Source organism: Haemaphysalis longicornis, unplaced genomic scaffold (assembly GCF_048455015.1).
Source record: "Haemaphysalis longicornis isolate Haplotype H1 unplaced genomic scaffold, Haemaphysalis longicornis Haplotype H1 scaffold_4, whole genome shotgun sequence".
NCBI lineage: Eukaryota > Metazoa > Arthropoda > Arachnida > Ixodida > Ixodidae > Haemaphysalis > Haemaphysalis longicornis.
In genome coordinates this window covers 220737789-220756599 of record NW_027526361.1, presented here as the reverse complement: position 1 = coordinate 220756599, position 18811 = coordinate 220737789, and the positions used below count along the sequence as shown (strand labels likewise).

The 18811-nt window shown below is 45.0% G+C and overlaps 1 protein-coding gene across 4 annotated transcripts in view; it reads left to right on the top strand.

The window, feature by feature from the left end:
- Positions 1-18811, top strand: part of LOC144179645 (ATP-binding cassette sub-family G member 1-like) — a 47281-nt gene that overhangs the window by 14560 nt on the left and 13910 nt on the right. For 2 of the 4 annotated variants that reach the window (XM_077708081.1, XM_077708080.1), the window contains exons 3-9: positions 5278-5395; positions 8726-8912; positions 9913-10058; positions 10797-10920; positions 13538-13652; positions 16292-16440; positions 18159-18260. In XM_077708081.1, coding sequence (XP_077564207.1) covers positions 5340-5395; positions 8726-8912; positions 9913-10058; positions 10797-10920; positions 13538-13652; positions 16292-16440; positions 18159-18260 — 879 coding nt within the window. In that variant the 5' untranslated portion in view covers positions 5278-5339. The remainder of the gene's footprint in view (positions 1-5277; positions 5396-8725; positions 8913-9912; positions 10059-10796; positions 10921-13537; positions 13653-16291; positions 16441-18158; positions 18261-18811) is intronic. The other 2 variants (XM_077708083.1, XM_077708082.1) reach the window with 2 other exon arrangements.

The window sequence follows — 18811 nt, the reverse complement described above, 5'->3', positions numbered from 1 at the left end:
AAAGGGTATGTTCGCATCGCAGAATTCATTTCAATTGATACCTTTTTTCGTGAACGCTGCGTCTTTCTAAACGCATTTTTCTTGTTTCTTCTTTTTCACTCACGCGTGCGTACTATGGGGATTATGAGGTTCACGCTTGGAGAAAACACGAGAGCGCGGCTCCAGCTGCCACCAGAGGAGGAGAAAACTTTAATCGACAGCAAAATAGGGCTAAGTGAAGTCGACTCCACTGGTGTGACCTGCCCTCCTTGCGCTTTTATGGAGCCAGAGCTGCTCACGTAGGTCCGAGCGGAGAAGTTAACTCTCCCACTGCTCCTATAGCACTGCTCCTATGTAGGGTTGGGAATTGGTGAAATGTCTGGGTTTAAATGGCATGCCCAAACCATATGAAAAATCGTTGCTAGGCTGCCGCAGTGCCTGCACAGGGGGCAGTATAATGCCGGGTGGATGGTGTGTAGCCGTGTGTAGTGTGAAAATGTGTTTGTTTAAAGTTGTCGAAGGGTGACTTGTTCTTTTGTTATTTTTTCCTCCGGTGGCGGGAAAGTGCGTCGTGTGAGCATGTAGTGTTGTGTGATATTGTTGTATGTAACAAGTGAGTGTCTGGCCCTCTCGTCGTCCTCTTGTGGTATCGGCGAGCAAGAACTTGGGCAAGAGCGCGAGCCGCTGCATTGGCGTGAAGGGAGGAGGGGTTGGGCGTCCAAATTATCTTGACTCTTTTTAGGAGAGTTTCGGGCCAAGATTTGTACTCCTTTCGTGGAAATTATTCCGCATGTGTACTTTCTGCACGCCGCTTACGAGTCTGTAATGATGATCTGAGGATCTTTGCTGCGGTCTCGGCTACGGCTAGTGCGAGTGCCGCTTTTCCGCTTCGAGGATGGCAGCCTGGTGAAAGAGAATACTAGTAATAAGACCAAGGGGGGTGGGAAAGGTGGCGACCACAGGTGGGCTGGTATTTGTACGTGGCTAGTAACTGCGTCTGTGAATAGAGTTGTTTTCGAGTTAGAACGGCGGTTTGGGCTAGTTTGTGCATACCAACTAAAATTCAAAACAGCGCAAAAAGACGGGACAAGAAACGACGACACAAGACGCTGACTAGCAACTCGTTGGTTTATTCCGCGGCTTGCGAAATATACCCAAGGAGGAAGGCGAGAAGGAAACATCATAAAAATGAAGTGCATCGAACAATACACACAAAACATAAGATTTATACACGTGCATTGACCAAATGTTAGCAATCCTGATACAGCGCAGCGATACAAGACGTGGCCAGAGGCGCGAGGCAAGGAAAGGAAAATCTGAACAGTGCAGGTTGTTCTTTTATGAAACCAGGTAGCGGATTTCTTTACTTAGTAATTCCATAGACGGCTTAGTAACACAATCGCCGTCTGCTTTGGGAATGAGCTAAGCTCCATAGATTTCGCGCTCACGCCGACCCTTATACGTTCGTGCAACACGCGTATCATGGAATCTGGGCGAGCACCCGTGGTCGTGACAATGTGTGACAAGGTTGCTGCCAGTACCTGTTTTTAGTGTGTTTGCGTGCTTGCGGAGACGATCGCTCAAAGAGCGCCCGGTCTGACCAATATAGGTCGTCCCAGATGACAAAGGAACTTCATACAAAACGGAGCACCTGCATTCTACATAAGGGTTTCTGTGACCTCTTCCGCAAAAGGTGCCCTTTGGCTCATTTCTGTTCACTCACCTACAAAGGTCGCCCAGTTTTTTTGGTGCAGAAAACACCACTCCTACCCCTTTTCAACATGTGCGAAACTTCATGCAAATTTCGGACGACAGCTATTTTCACCGGCCTGTCCTTCAACGATCCAGCTTCGCTTCGTTTGTGAAATTGCCCTAGCAACACTTCAGCTAAGTCACGTAGCAAGGCAGGTGGGAAGCCTGCCGAAAAGAGCCTCACAACCTGCGAATCGAAACTGGCCTCTACTTCATGCGGGCAAGACCTCTTAAGGGAGCTCCTTAAAGCAGCTAAGGCAATGCTCCGTTTCGCGATTTTGGAATGGGCAGACGATAACGGAAGCAAGCTTTTCCTGGAGCGGGGCCCATACCTCCAACAAGCATGGCTTGACATGAAATGCAGGAGGAGGTCCAAAAACCGCAGCTCATTGCCCGAAGGAAGTTCCCTTGTAAGCGTGAGACCAGCTAGGGTGGTCTTGAAAATGTCCGTGATGCGCTGCACGTGCTCCTTCAAGTCACCAGTCACACACTCGAAAAGCACCAACAATTCATCTACATAGCGGAAAACGCACACGGTTTTGGAGGCACGAAGCATAACTTCCAGTTGCCGGCCGTATCGCGCCAGCAGGAGGTCGCTCAGAATAGGCGCCAAGCACGACCCTATGCATACACCTTTCCTCTGAACGAAAAACTCGCTGTTGAACTTCACAAGAGAAGAGCGAACGTAGAGACCCAACAGCTCCAAGAAGGTGCTGGCGTTCACACCACTGGTATTCTGGAAGCGGACGGTTCGGTAGTGGTCTATTCCGTCAGATACGACCTCTATGAGCTCGGTGTGCGGCGAAGAATAGTAGAGGTCCTTAATGTTTATGGAGAACCCATACACATGAGAGGTGCACTGCCGTTGGAGGTAGTCAGAAACCTCCGTAGGGCTCCTGACCAGAAAAGGGTCGTCGATTTTCAGCTGGGAAAGCGACTTCTGCAGAAACTTGCCCAGAACGCGTTGCCAAGAGCCCCTTTCGGACACGATGACTCGAAATGGCGTGACTTTCTTGTGCGTCTTGGCCGTAAAGAAGGCTTCTAGACTCAGCCCATCAGCTTTGTTTACCGAGCTTGCAAGGTTGCTCAAAGCTTCATCCTTACAAGCCTTGAGAGCCTCCCTTTTGGCTTTTCTGGGATCAATTTGAGCTGGGCAAAAATGTTCCTGGACTGCCGATAGCGCCTTTTTGTTGTACAACCCCGAGGGAATAACAACGAAGCCACCCTCTTTGTCTGATTGGAGCGTTTGAGGTCAGCCTCCCGGAACGCATCGACGACGCTCGAGGTGTTTATGCACGGAGCTCCCTCACAATTTCCAGGCAGGGCGTCAACCGCCTGCCGCATCACTCCGCATCAGCCCTTGAAGTGGTGACCCTGACAAGCCCCAGCATTTCTGTCTTGTCCATTTTGGGGTGTACGCAAAACTTGGGACCCAACTTCAACACCTTTTCGCACTTATGAGTTGCTCTTACAACACTTGTAACTTATAAGTGTTGTAACCGATAACTGTTATAACCGATATAACCGAAAACACTTATAACCGATAACTTGCTCAACCAAATCGTCATATATACACCGTAAATGCCTTGCTTGACGCCCGGAAATTTGTTCAGTTCTTTCTAGGGGTTCATCAAGGTGAGGTTGGATAGTATTGGGCATAGGACCGCGCTTTACGGCGTGGCCCTACACCCAACGGCAGCCGGGCGAAAATAGCGGCATGTGCGTTGCGGAAGCCCGGAGAGTCCACACTCATTGCGCAAACCCCGTCATAGGAGCAGCCGTGCGTCGTCTACTGCTTGCGTGATAACCGTTCTATTGGCCGTGAGCCGGATATTGTTACGTGGCGGCAGGGCACAGATGAGACGAACAATGGGATGGGGTAAAGCGATCTATTTACATAATGTACATAGCGGACATGACATTGACCTCGCGCAAGATGCGTGCCAGGAACGTCGTCGTCGTCGTAATGGTTCTTCGGTCAAGGCGCTGCGTGGCATTGCCCACCTTAGTCCCGTAAAATATCATGCTTGTTTTTTTTTTCTGCTTTAAATTCACACAACACCTGTCAGCGCCTCGAATCGCAAGAAGCACCAACAATGCACATTTTTTCCTGCCGTTTATTCGCAGCACTTATTGAAATTATCAGACCGAAATGTATTGGTTGCTGATGAGTGGACGTCGAGTGCATCAGTGATATTCTTTGTTATAAATGTCATGCTCAAAAAATGCACTGTAATAGATTGCCGAAACTTTAAACCAGGTTGCTTCAGGCTGTAGCCACGGCTACGACGCTGCCACGTGTTTCGCACATAGGGATCATTGGCAATGACCCGGGCCGCAATGGGGAGACGGATGTCGTAAGAATAAGAAGTAATCTGCATTACAGAAAACACTAAATTGTCTGCGGCGCAGGGTTTGTTCTTGTCGCTCACGCGCTGACTATGTCGACAGCTCACAGGACCCTATTCCGAGTTGCTTGCGTACGTAATCGCTCATTGTAATGGTCTTCCGTTAGTGTAGGCAGTGTTCTTTGCGCTTAGGGCCGATGTCGTTGTGAGGTGTCTGCTGTGAGGAGACCGGAATGAATAAATCTTGCCTTTTGCCCAGTAATTCGTGTTGCTTTATGTGGTTTCTACACCGGTGCGTTCCATGTTGCCCTAAATGGTGTAATAACATTGTTATGGTGTTTACTGGGTTTTGTCTCTTTCTTCTTTGATTATGGTTAGCAAAAAGCGCTGCTGCAGGCAATGAGCAGTTCTCAGCCCAATTTTGCTTTGTTTTAAATACCAAACAGAAATGGTAGTCAAAGTAATCTTATCGTATATCAATAATAGATCAAAAGCTAAGAGCGCTGTTTTAAAGAGTATAACATGTTGTATACGCTTCTAGCCATGAATAGCGCATTGTAATTACAAGTGTAAAAGTGATTTTGCACTCTAAAAATTGATGGTTCTGCTTCACACCAGCTCACATGAGTGAGCGATCGTTGTGGTTAAGGAAATGTGATGAGCGAAGAAGCTAGACACTTGATTTTACTAAATAATTGGATCTGTGCTGCGGCATCACGTAATGTGAGACGACATGCTTACATTGCGGATTGTTGCAGTGCAAATAGCATGTTTGAGCCAAATCGCATGCTTGGAATTGCCGTTTGGATACTTTCTCATTTCATCGCAATGATTGGCCCTACGGGTGCTCTTGATTGTAGGGGCGTACAACACATATCGGCTATTCATTTGAAGATTGCAGAAGTCTTCGTAGATAGATTACTCGTGATCTTAGGGGTAGGCTCAGAAATTCCTGAAGGGCAGCTCAAAAAATAAAACTTTGTTTTAGCAAAGAGAAAAGCTGGCGCCGGAATAATTACGCAAATTTGGTCTTAAAACCCACGCAGAGAAACCTTATCTTCAGGAAAAAAAATTCTGGTCAGCTTTTCAAAATGTTGTGACCCCCTAAATGTTTGTTTCTGTCCAAGTAGAAAGTGTAGTGCTTTTCCGCTCTTGTTTGAGACAATAAGTGTCAGACAATGCTGCGCAAACTTTGCAGGGATAAAAGTTATTTTGTCCCGGCTTTATGGACATGCTTCGCCCGGGACACTGACGGCCGTCATGGGTCCATCAGGAGCCGGAAAGACCACTCTGCTTAACATTCTAGCCGGACAGATGTAAGAAGATGTGGTTATTTTTTACGTTTCTTTCTTTTTGTTTGTAGGGCGTCACGAGTGAATGTGTCTGAACTTTTCACTATGTCCATAAAATTTAAAATGGGTTATTTGTGCCCCCAAACTTAACTTCATGCAAATTCTTGGTATTTATAACAGTGGTATCCGAATTTCCATGCTGAGTTTGATAGTTCTATGAAGGGTAATTTTATGTTGGTTGTTGTGAACACAGATTGCTAAGCAAAAAACGCGTGCCTGGTCAGCACAGCATCGTAATAAGCACATTTTACTCGTCCAAAAAACATAATTATTATCAAATATTTGTGGTATAACTGAATCGCAGCCTCAAGGGAACAGCCAAAAAAGGGGAGCAATGTGATATGTCGATAAATTTATGGATATAATTTTGTTCACCAGCTGTCGAGTCGTCTTTTGGTCTCCTGGGTGAGAAGTCACATGCACGTTCCTGCTGAATAAAGTTACTTCGTGCTACTACTACTTCTCCTTTTACAGCTGGCTTAAAAATACCTAATTATGAGCTATTTTTCTGCAGAACAAGTCTCTTTCAAAATATCATTTATTTTCAAAAGTCTATTTTTGACTCAGGACACTGTTCGTAGATGCTGTTGCCTCACTACAACTACTCTCCAACGATGAATTTAGAAAACAACCGTGTTTGGTTCGAAAGTTCGCCAAAGGAAGTGCTTTGGCGTCTTACATCCAGCAGTTTCTACCAAAATGCAGAACCGCAGGAAAACTGTCGCAGAATAGCAACATTCCACGCAGAGTCAAGCTCACCTTTATTCCGAAGAGTGCATAAATTATTTTAGAACGTTTAACAACTTTCGAGTAATTATTCGCCGAAAGACACTGCAAACGGTTTTATCCCTGATAGTGTTTATGCCTTCGGAATCTGAAGGAAATTCTCCGGGAATTGAAACTGCGCACAAAGAAAGCTGCCCCTTCAGAAAGGGCCGTAAAAATAATTTGAAGAAAGGTCAACAACTTTGGAGTGTTGAGTCTTGATAAGACTGTGATGAGGCGGATAGCTGGACCTGGTTTTGTCTAGAGTTCAAAAACACTGCTTAATTCCAAAATTTCAGAATATTTTTGCATTTTCTAAGGAACTGCAGACCCCGCAGCGATTCCTACAGCCACCATCGATTGTACCTCTATATGTAGCTTCAAGTGTAACCGCATTGATCTACATCACTATAGTCCGCATAATGAAGCAGAATCAATGTACAAGACGACAGGCTGGCTGGACACGACAGTGTGGCAGATTGTAGCCGCCTTCGGTATCCTCCGTATATTAAAAAGACACTGAAGTGAACTTGTTATACTTCTGGCCTTGTCTGTAACCCATGGACTGGATCAGCTGTACATACTTTTCATAGGTTATCTGGTGTCTAAAACAGTGTTTGTTAATGAAGGCGGAAATAGGAAAAAAATACTGTCACGTCTGCGGCAGCAGCGGCAACTACAACAAGGACGCGCACTTTTCTTGCAATGTGATTGGATGATGTACAAATTAATGAAGTTCATGCATACGCACTTGCAAGTGTGTCATCTCTATTTAAACATCTTTCCGTTTTGCAAAAAGCGTGCGTGCCAAAAACGGTTGCTCTTGTGGCCTTTTAAAAGATTGTCTGGATCAGTTTCGGGTTTGGGTCCATGCAACAACACCCTCGGCGTACGGCGTTATCCTTGGTCGCGTATTCTCGATGCCTCAGGAATCTACCTGCCACGCTTGGTCCATGCCGTAGGACCTAAGATGGGCCGGATAAGCCTGCCACAACTGCTAAGGGTGACCGACTATAGTAACGTTCACCTCCAGAGGACGAGCTTAGGCGTACGCACTGGCTGAACGGCGTCCGCGACGCTCAGTTAGGTGGCGTTTTCCGCATTATCGGACCTGGCCTGGCTCCTCTATGTAGTACCCACCGCGCCATAAAAGGAGCTTTGGCACAATGCCGAGACTCGTCCGACTAAAGACAAAAACAAAACCAAAATTAACCTCCGCATCTCACCGCACTGTGAGGTGGTGCTCGCGTAGTGCTGCGTATACGAGTGAGCTACGGGAATACGCAGGGCCGCCGCAGGGTTGTACATGGCTGTTTATTTATGAAATTGCATCATTCGTACTGCTTACTTCAACATTTCATGAGAAAAGCTCATGCAGTAAGCTTCCCCTAGCCCCCCAAATAGCTTACTACTTGCGACAGCACCTTTAAGGCATGAAAAGTGGTAATGAATGTGTGGCCGGGCTGCACACCGGTTTGCTGGTTCACCCTTAGCAAAGCGGGCTACTGGTATTTTAATTTTATGCTTTACAGTATGCGGTTGGGTTGCTTTTATTTTCTTAATACCCATATTTCTTTCAGTGATTTTCAATCTTCCCCTAACTGACCTTAGATTTTTTGGAAGCATACCATTCACGCACACATATTGAGTTAAAACTACAGCAAAGAGAAGGCAGTGAAGCGTCGAAGCGCCAACATGCGGATGGAATATTCACTGATGCGGAGTTCCTTTGCCTTCGTGTACATTACCTAGCTGAAGAGGCTCTACATTTAGGGCGAAAATATGATCGAGCTCGGTTTCCACCTCACGATTGATTTTTGACCACCCACCGACAAATCGGCGAGCCGCGCAGTCAGCACAGTCAAGCCAATCGAGAAATGGGTGCTTCATAAAAGGGGAAGCTGAAATGCAAACAGCACTTTCAGGCTCATTTCTTTCTAAATACATTCGGGTAAACAGACGAAAAATGGCCACATACTTCATACTAATTGAACACTACTGATGTTAACAAATCATTTTAGTGTACCTTTGATGCCTGTAACATAATCAGTGATATTTTCACATAGTCACTAACAAAAACTTCTTCCGTTTTAACACAAACATAAATTTAAGGCTCGCAGGGAATGTTAAGGGGAAGTAAGGCAAGTATTGTGCGCGCCTTAGAATATAATATAGTGATGTACGACATGGCACTGAAACACCAACGCTTCACGCTGGCCTTTCAATACGAATAAAATTTATGGTTAAGGGGCTACATTTTAGAGTGCTATAAAGTGCTCCATTACGCCTTTTGAATAAAGCGTCAGAGTGGATACTCAAAAAGAAAAAAATTATAACAAACTACGAGGGGTGAGTCATTTAAGCTGGAATAAAAGTAGGAAGAGAGAATGACCTTGGGGAAATGATTAATTTGGCTCACTCGATGCTGCAGCGGTTAAAGATGATATGAGAGATTTACACTTTAAACACTGCACATCTAGGATATGTAGAAGGTGTTGGTAAAAATGTAACGCATGCTTCATCGTGCAGCGACAAAAGCTACGAAGGCGAGGTCCACGTCAACGGGTATTTGCGGGACCGCCAACTGTTCAACATGCAGAGCTGTTACGTCATGCAAGATGACTGCTTGCTTCAGGAACTTACTGTTCGGGAGGCTCTCAGCATGAGCATTAAGCTCCGAACACCAGCTCAACCAGGGGGTAAATGGTTACGCCATGTGAGTACTTTTTCTTCATGGCTGATAAGGCGGGTTTTCTGTCATGTACGCATATATACGAAGTGGAATAAAAATATTTTTCATAGTGCTAAAAGGCCGCTAAAAGGCCGGTTTTCACAGCGCTAAAACACGATGCCTTATGTTTAGTAATAGTGCGCAGGTGAAACGGTGGTAATGGCACTTCCGAAGGACTCGCATAGAAAATATCCTCCAGGAACAATATTTGCAGTAAAGTTAAGGCGTCTACATGAAAAAAACACTAATGCTCAAGTCTGCTTACTTGATTTGACAACGAAATGTTGCGGAACCCATGAAAATGGCACAGAAAATGAGCACAACCATTTTTTGCATTGGCGTCGGTCAATAAATTATTTACGGTCATACTAACGTGGGTGCAATCACGCATGTTTTTAAGTTGCGAATTATCATTCTTATGAATGTTTTAGCTTACTGGGAGAAGGAATAAACTTTTCTCATAGCTGACAGACACGGGATGTCCATTCTACAGTGATTTGGCACAAAATGGCAGGGGATAGTTACGATTTCCTAACCACACTGAACACTATATTCCGCGTCTGCTCGCTTCTACTGCTACGTCGCCAAGCCCAAAAGACAAGTGAACTATGCGCGTGGGCTAACGTAAGTCTTCCAACGTAAACATCTTCAGGTCAATTGATTTTATTTGGATTTGTTTAATTGGCACACCCCTCATCTTTGCTTGCCATCCCCATGTTTAGGAAAGGATAAGCTTCTGGATGTTTTCCCCCTGTTCATTCATTATGTCAAATCGATGCCAAATAGGCGAAATGCCTATGTTTTTGCGCGGCATTTCTCAGGACTACAGCATCGCACGGTCTGATATGGTGTGCGTTTCAAAGTGCCGATATAAACTACGTCATGATCGCTAAGACCTTACCGGAGTGGCTGGTAAATTTCATCGTTAGCGTTGGTAAGGGTAGACATTGCAAGATGGTAACATGCCTTAACCTACGCTGCACAGGTCGATGATACTCTATCGCAATGGGGTCTGAAAGAATGCGAAGACACGTTGACACGGTGCCTTTCGGGAGGGGAGAAAAAGCGCCTCGCCATAGCGCAGGAGCTTATCAGCAACGCCCCAGTCTTATTTCTGGATGAGCCGACAAGGTCAGTTGTTCGACATTTATTCATTGTATATAACTTTCACTGCGTTTAGAGCACAGTGTATGGTAGCTCTAAAGTAATGTACCCTAATAAAAACAGACTAATGGCATAAATTGCTTTTTAGATTGGCGTGCCAGAAAAAATGACTTTGAAATGCGTATTTGGTGTTTCCAATGTTCTACAAATGAGTGAACAGGACGATGGTAGGCTGCGTAGACACTCTTCAATTTTATGTGCAAAATACCTGACACAAAAACCCATTGTCGCACAGCTGAAGAACACTGCGGTCCACAAAACTGGGCTGCGCCTCAACTCCCCAAAATTGCTTGATCGTGAAAGCCAGGGTATGGTCTGGTCCGAGATTTTTCCTTCGCAAGAGGAGGTCTAGGTGGCCATTCTAGCACCAGAAGTGAATATAAAGTGTAGTTTCGGAGTTAGAACTATTTGTAAAGGTTTACAAATAGAGATTAATCTTTAAATTTAAGTAATTTAGATTGGTTAAATGCAATATTGCTATCACGTTGGCTGAATTCTTCCATTCGCCGTCCATTTTCTGTTAAATGATTTAGTTTGCGACGATCTTTTCTTTTATTATGCCTTTGATAGCGCAATATTACAGGAAGAACTAGGCTGAGTTTCCAAATTTGAACCATCTCTTACAGTTATCCCAAATGTTTAGAAATAGATGTACAAGATTTATCTGTATTGACAAGCTATTTCATAGAAGGATATCGCGTGCAGTGGTCTCGACAGCGGAACTGCGCTACGCTGCGTACGGGTTCTCAAGTCGCTTGCTGCGTCAGGACACACCGTGCTCTGCTCAATTCACAACCCAAGCTCCATGCTGTTCTCTTACTTCGATAAGGTAAGCCTGACGAAAGCTTATCGCAGCAGATAAATGTCTGTAATTGTGTGGTGCACCTATTAAATCATTCTTTCATATTTTAACAAAAACTATTCAAGGAACTTTATTGGTGGCCACACAAGCACTTCGTCAATAGTACCCTTCGTGCTTCCACGGGAGAGATATCTTCAGCTGGTTTTGCGTTTTTCAATTTGCGCTGAGGTTGGCGAAAGGGGTGGTATCTAACAAATATTTCGCGATTCCTTTTAAGTGACTTCAGTGTTTGTCGTGCGTTTCACTTCATTTCCATCTGGCCACCGCATCTTCGATGTTGCGTGCACGTTGGGCTACTATTAGGATTGAAGGGATAGTCATATGGTTAATATTATAGGATGAGTTCTTAAAACACAGTGTGGTTCTTGTATATGACTCGTGTTTGCTTAGGTGTTTAGATATAACATTAGCGTGACTAGCCTTGTGAAAGTCCTTCGCGGAACCTAATTCAAAGCATTGACAGTGTTTTGGCTCTCGATACCGAACATGTGCAATAGAAGTTAGAGCGATATCGGACATATATGCGTCCACATACAACACCCATGAGGCACGATGAGGAGGATACGAGAATGTGGTAACGAGCCGGTACCTAGCGTGCACGCTTTGGACATCAGTTCCCAAGTCACTGTTCAGCGCTGTACCCGATACATCAGCGTCCAAGCAAGAGTGACCTCAAAAATAGGAATACAGCTATAACATGGTTCCTGGTGCGTGGGAGTGGAAAAGTCTGCGATGAACATAAGACATGAACTCACGCATTGCGACGTTAGAACAACGCCTCCACTAAACTCACATGCTGATCATTGTATAAACGGCTGTTACGTTGGCATTTTAAGTAAGCCACCATTTTGCTTTTTTTGGGCTTGCTCAATCCCGGCGCAGTATGCCTACATCACGCGCATTGTTTGATCCGATTTTGTTCTACTTGTCGTACGAAGAGAGTTAAAAGGACTGTGCAACCCTTCGGATAAACGCTTTCACTCATTCCTTCACACCTGGAAGCATTGTCAAAACTATAGTCCTCAATAGCAAGGAACGGCACGGCTTGATTTTCTCGCCACAGCAGAGCTATCCGCCTTCCAATTTTCTTTGCTTTGTCTTTTTTCTAAAGCGGCTATCGGATGCATTTATTGCTGCAGCGGAAAGGAAGCGGCCAATAGCCGCTATATGCCGTATTGACGTCATTCGAGCGCTCAAAGAATGCCAGGACTAAAAAAAAATCTTTTGAGAAGGTTTCAAATAGAGTGAACTAGAATACGTGGGCCCAAGTATTCTATTTAACTGTAGTTTCAAAGTTATCTGGTTGGCCTAGAGCAGTGTGTGTGGGCTGACGTACTCTGTGACGCCGTAGTTTAAGTACTAAATCTATTTGCTGGCTACGTTCTGGAAGCACTTCATGCGAAAACATGTTTATATAGATGTATATGCATGAAAACAAAGAATTAATTCATTTAAGATTTTAGAAAGACGTTGAAAAATGTGTTGCAAGGTCTCTTTAAAGGCCAGCTCCACTCAGATTTTTTACAATGCAAAAATAATGTAATCTAATAGTACACATTAAGAGAGTGCTAACTAGAAAACAAGGTGTTTCAAGCATGTACGCAGGAAACGTAAACGTCTCGCGAACAGTGGCAGTTTTGGAACCGAAACAGAAAAAAAGGCTGCCATTATCGACAGCCGCACGCGACTTAGGTGATGGAACGAAGTGGGTGCGCCGGTGCTAGCGGCCGCTCGCAGTGGCCTTTAAATGCGCGTGGTAGCGTCGTGTTTCGCTCTGTTATTTCTACAGAAGAATTTTCTACAACAGTTTGCCGAGGCTAGTGTAATTAGTCGCAATTCCGATATCGCGTTGCTATCAACCGAAATGAAGTAGATCGTCGGCAGTCATTTTTGCATCAATGATGATGATGATGATGATGATGATGATGATTCCTATTGGTTTCCCCTTTGAAGCGGGGTGATTACATGTCATCTTACCAAAAAGGACTAATATAACCATGTTTTACACTCTTGGTTTAGTACTAGCGCTGCTTAGGGCAGGCACTAAAGCTTATTAGGCCCGAAATACTTTCTTTTCCCTGTTACAGGTGGTAACTGTCCTAGGCAATATTCCCCTCTCTGCTTTTCGTCCACCAGCATTCTAATCTTCTTTTCGTCCCCTCGACAGCCTTGAAGTTAACTTCCTCTCTGATCTCCTTAAATCCTAGGGCTTCTGAAAGCCCAATATTCCCGAATCAAAATACCCGCGGAGCAGCAGTCCTTCCCCTCAGGGATGCAAAAAGCCAAAATGCCAGTTTGTTCAAGATTTCACTGCACGGCAAAGGTCCCCAGGTGATCAAAATAATCCGGAGCCTTCTACTACGGCGCACCTCATCGTCTGTGTATAGCGTCGGCACGTTGAACCTCACAATCCATTATTCAATCAACCATCTATAGGGCAGCCCATAAGGATATTTTATGTGCCTGCTGATTAGCTTTGCCAGTTGTGGCAAGTGCAACATTACATTGACAACTTTTAGTCACGCATAACATTTTACGGGACCTATGTTTATACATTGACCTGCTAACTTATCTTTCCGAATAGGTTTACATGCTTTCCAGTGGTCAGTGCATATACAACGGTTCTGTGGATCACTTGATACCCTTCTTGGCATCTCAGGACCTTCACTGCCCTATTTATACCAGCCCGTCGGATTACAGTGAGTACAAAGAAGGTCTTAAAGGACCCCTGCAACGCTTTTCGTACAGGTACTTTTTGGGTGCTATGTCTGTTCGTGTCGCTTAGACACAGACGCAAAAAAATGAGGATCGATGCGGAAATAAAAAAATGTATTCAATTTTTACGTCCACAAATACAAGCAATCAAGATTCGGGTGTGCCTACGTCACACCCGAAGCACCCGGATATGACGACGTGACTCGGGAACCCCACGCACCCTAGGATTTGCCAAACAATCAAATTTGGTATATGTCGTTGTACCGACCAAAAGAGCTTAACTAATGCTTTAGGTCGTATTTTTTATTAAAGGACGCCCAAAAAGTTACCCGCAGATAGTAACAGAGGGCAGGCACTACTCCCTGCTGCGAGGGCTTTTGTGCTCTTTCAGGCCGTGGATGAACCGCTCTCAGCGTCGCCCGAAGCCCGCCGCTTGGCTGAAATGCATGCCAAATTGTCCGTTTGCGTTCCATACGGCGATGTCTATCCTCGGCAGATATCAGTGTCGACGCCAAAAGTAATGCAGTCAAACAGCATCGCAAAGCGGACTGCAGCTTCGTGGTTTTCAGTCCGCCTCGAGCGCCTCGAAAATTTGGGACGTCCTTCCGCACTGGAAAGCGCCGTACCGTTCACTGAAAAACAACCGCACCTTTTTGCTCTAGCAGCAGTGAGCTGTCATTAGACCAATTCAAACCAAGGTATTCTTATTGAGAAGCTGTTACCAAAGACAACTGTAATTCTAATGGTGCCTTCCTTTCATGACTAACTTGGCCTGCGCCGGGGAGATCGCGACTGTGCGATAACTCTATATGAGTTAAACGAGGGAGCTCTGGTCAAATTTCTTGTAGTATTAGCATGACTTGGCTAATCTGCAAGATCGGTTCGGGATGTGCAAACGTTATCACTGCCAGAACTTCTGAAAAACTGCGAAAAAGGCACACACATATTTGCTGACGCTTAGGCATGGTATGCCACATTTTTGAACCTCGTCTCGTTGCTGTAACGCCATATGTCGGTTTTATTCTGCTAGGATTATTTAGCGTGTGGAAGTGCCGCATGAGTGATCGGCATGCGGAACGTCCTATGCCTACCAAGTGCATTTTTCGGGAACAGGCACCGTTAGTGCGGAGCGTATATGCGGCGCAGAGTGCATCTTTTTGGATGCGTGCGTCTACTTGTCTGAGTTTTGAGGTGACGCCAATCTTTGTTAGACGGATATGCTTACTCGTTGCTGTCTGTTAATTTTTATATTGTGTGTTGGTTGCCATGTCTGAATTTTGTCCAAACGTTTCATGAATTAACGAAGAAAAAAGCAATGGACAAGTTTTTAACACACATTACTCTTGCTTTGAAGGTCGATGGTTCAACCCCGTGGTTCCTTCCTCTTTTTTTGGTCTGAGCACCTCACGAGTTAATTTTTTAAGCCAGGATATGCGACTGTTCCTCGCCTTTCTGTGAACCCATAAGTGGAGTTGTCAAGCCTCAATCGCGAGCCAGCGTACACACTGCACACTTTCACTCCTTCGGGGCATAACTTCAAGCTAGGTTTTGTTATGAACAGCCGCTCTATAAGCCAAAAATAGCCGGAAGAGTATGATAAAAGTTCAGAAAATGAGCCTAGAAAAACATATCAACGCAGCCACGGGCAGGTGACTTCGCGCGCGTCTCGGCCTTCTCCTACTTGTTGGCGTGTACCGGCGCGGTTGGCGCGGTGCCACCGAACAACGCCGTCAAGAAGCGCGGATAGGAGTTTCCCAGGTCATGCAACAACTTCCGTAACGCGGCACTTTACCCTGCCTTCTTAGGTCCCGGGATGCGTCGTCATCGGCAAGAATAGGAAGCAAGCAGCGGTTCCCCGGTTTTGGAGAGGGAGAGGGAAAGAGAGAGTTCAATTTTCTCTTGTTTTTAATCTTAAAAATTGAATAAGTTTCAATTCTGCAAGGAACCTAATGATTCTTCTTCCGTTTATCTCTGCATGAAACGAAAAACGGATGTAAAGCTGAAAAAAAAATACCTGCACGAAAAGAGTTGCAGGGGTCAATTAATATTCAAATCCTCTATACTGGTGTGCAAACGTATAGCCATGAGGCGTTCCCCGGAGAATTACATGGGTAGGCCGATCTCGAGCTGGGTTACCTTTCAACAGATACCTTGCACCTAGTCGATGTCCATTCTAGTCATCCTGGGAAATGGGGTAACTTGGGTAACGTGGACAATTATGAAGTCATGCACTAAGAGGGAAATGGTGTCTTCCATTAGAACCCAGTGTTTGTTTACAACTCTGGCGATGAGCCTTCGGATTTGCTCGGCGCTAGACATTAGGACGTGGATCGTGGCGGTATCAGCTCCTGTCTTTTAGATACGTATGCCTAAGATCCACCTCGCAGGTGCACGTGAGGCTAGTATTATGCTGTCGCCGTGCTGTAGTGGCTGGTCTATAAAAAAAGCATTTCGGGTTTTGGAGGATAGCAGGCCTGGACGGGTGCCGACCTAGTTGCGCACCGTGCTTTTGCTTGCTGCAGGCGATCTTCAACGTAGCCATAGCCCCAAAATTCAAAAGTAATGTTGTTTTCTGTTGGAGTTGAGGTCGCTTAGACTGAACTGGGAAATTGTGGCCGCTTAGTTACAGAGATAGCTTCTGGCGAGCATGGGAACTTGACCCAGCAGCTTGCAATCCTGTTCATCCCGGACGAAAGTGCGAGCCATCTTGGAAACAAAAACACCCACCTATCTCAGGTGACGGCGTACGGTGGGCATCGCATGAGCGATAAGGTATGCTATTCCCAGAATTCCGATAATAATTTCTCGCTATTTTGCAAGTGGCTGACGTGGAGCGGTTTAGACGAAACAAAACTGAAGAAATAAGAAGTTTAATTTCATTGTAGCTGATGTTGAGGTAAATTAAACGCGGACAAACTATTCCTTCGTTGTGCCAGTAGCTGCGTTGTTTCCGGAAAAGCACCGGTAGTATTAAAATACTGTGGTGGGCAAGGCTCCAAACTTTATAAGTTGAGAAATCATTACTGGCGTAAATGTGGTGGAGGAAAGTGAAGTTCACGGCCTTTGAAAATTGACAGCCTCTATGAGCACATAGGCCTAAATATTGTGTTCAAAATGAAGGCCCATTATTATGCAAGGTCGAGTTGGTGCTTAATTTGCCATTATTACCATAAATATATCGTTTACAAACCAGAAGGAAATATTTAGATATTTACTATCGGCGTCAAATGAAATGCGAACACGAAAATATGAACCGGAACGTGCAAAATTGAAAAATACATTTCGTAGAGTTCATATAATGGCTTGGTTTTGTATGTTTGGAAATCCACTTTTCCCAACTTTGTTTTTGTAAGTAAGCCACGCGTCATTTTGGCTTGCATGGAAATAAATCGCGCTATTTGTGTGTTCAGGTTAGTATTTTCGTGTTCGCGTTTTATTTGACGCCGATAGTACATGCGTTCAATAAAAACATCCCGGGCCATCTCCTCTAACGGGTAAAATGGGGAGCGGTGAAGCATGCAGTGTATATGTGTATTCAAAGATTGTAAGTCTCCCTCTTGCAACACGGCACGCGCTGATTGGGCGCCGGAGAAGCGCCGGTGGGAGGAGCAATAGCACGTTTGCTGAGGCGGTGGCTCCATCTCTTGTACTTAACCGGATTTAAGCAATTTAATGAGAGACAGACTGGCCGTACGTTGTCTTCGTGTCCCACCAGCAACATGCTAAGAAGTAAGCTTTAAAGGAGAAACCCTACCGTCTGAAAACAATTTAGAGACAGTATTTAACAAACTTCGGTGATTATGCAACTGAATCCTGATTAGTCCTGCATTTTAAATTCGTTTAAATCATATTAGTTTATTTTGAACCGGTCTTGTCAACTACACACTTGTTTCATGACCATCGTTCGACAACATGATTTACCGTAACGACGTGAGACGACGGTGACAGGAGACACCGACAGCCGGAGCCGCTAGGGTGCTTCGCCGTAAATTAAAAAAAACGATTTTGCGTTTGCTCTATGCAATAGGAATTAAAACTAACATGGGTTGCACGAGCGCTGTCACTAGTAAAGTGGTTTTCAATGGTTTTCAAAGGTTTTGACTAGTGGTTTTCAAAGGGCTGTGTTTCGGAGGCGGCGAGGAAGAGGGCTTTGCCCTGGTGATTTTTTTCGCCTGCTCTTCTACCTTGATCACACGTCGGGTGTCTACTAATTGCGCCCAAAAACTGCTCCATCAAAGACATTTTTTTTTCGGACTCAAATTACAGCCCGCAAGCGCTACAACCATTGTAGAGAAGACAAATCCCCGCATGAGCGAGGCTGGACGTTGTCGGAAGTTTTCTTGAGGGCATGCTTTATAATATTGCGTTTTATACTTTCACTCCTGTTTAAGAGCGAGCAAACATATTTCTATACATTTATAGCGCAAGCACAAGCTTATGTGTAAATCCTGAATGAACTAATGATGCTCGGGTTTCTCCTGCGTTGTCAGCTCAGAAAAGAACAGATGCGCCAGTACGAAGTGAAAGTGAAGCCCCACCAACAGTTCAAGATTCTGCTACAAAGGTGCTTCCTTTGCGTCATCAGAAACAAGGTGCGGTTTTAGATTCTCTGACTTTAGCAATATCAGTTTAGCAACAACGCATGCCTGTTACAAAATAAGTGTTTAGATACGCGTACGCTCGTTCATGCGCGAGTAACGACCTACGTATTACGCGCTTTCCACCTTTCGCAATCGTCATCTTTATAATTTACTTCCCCTCCTTACTGCCGTTATACCAAGTGTATTTCGCTTCAAGTAAGAAAAAATGCGGATGTTTGTCTCACTTCGCAGATACGTGAAAAGCTGAGCCAATGTACGGAACACCGTTCTTCTCTATTTGAGCGCCGTCCGTGTCTATCGAAAAGGGATTTGATTGATTGCAGGGTTTAACGCGCCCACGCAAGGCAGGCATGGGGCGCGCCGTAGTGGAGGGCTCCGGATTAATTTTGACCACCTGAGGATCTTAAAAGCGGCCATGAAGACAAAACACAAGTTTGGTTCATTCGAAAGATTGCCTCGTTCGAATCATACTGACACCACTTTTGACACACACTTCGCTCAAATAAGCTACTTAATTAGGAAAAAAGGGAATGGCCATGCGA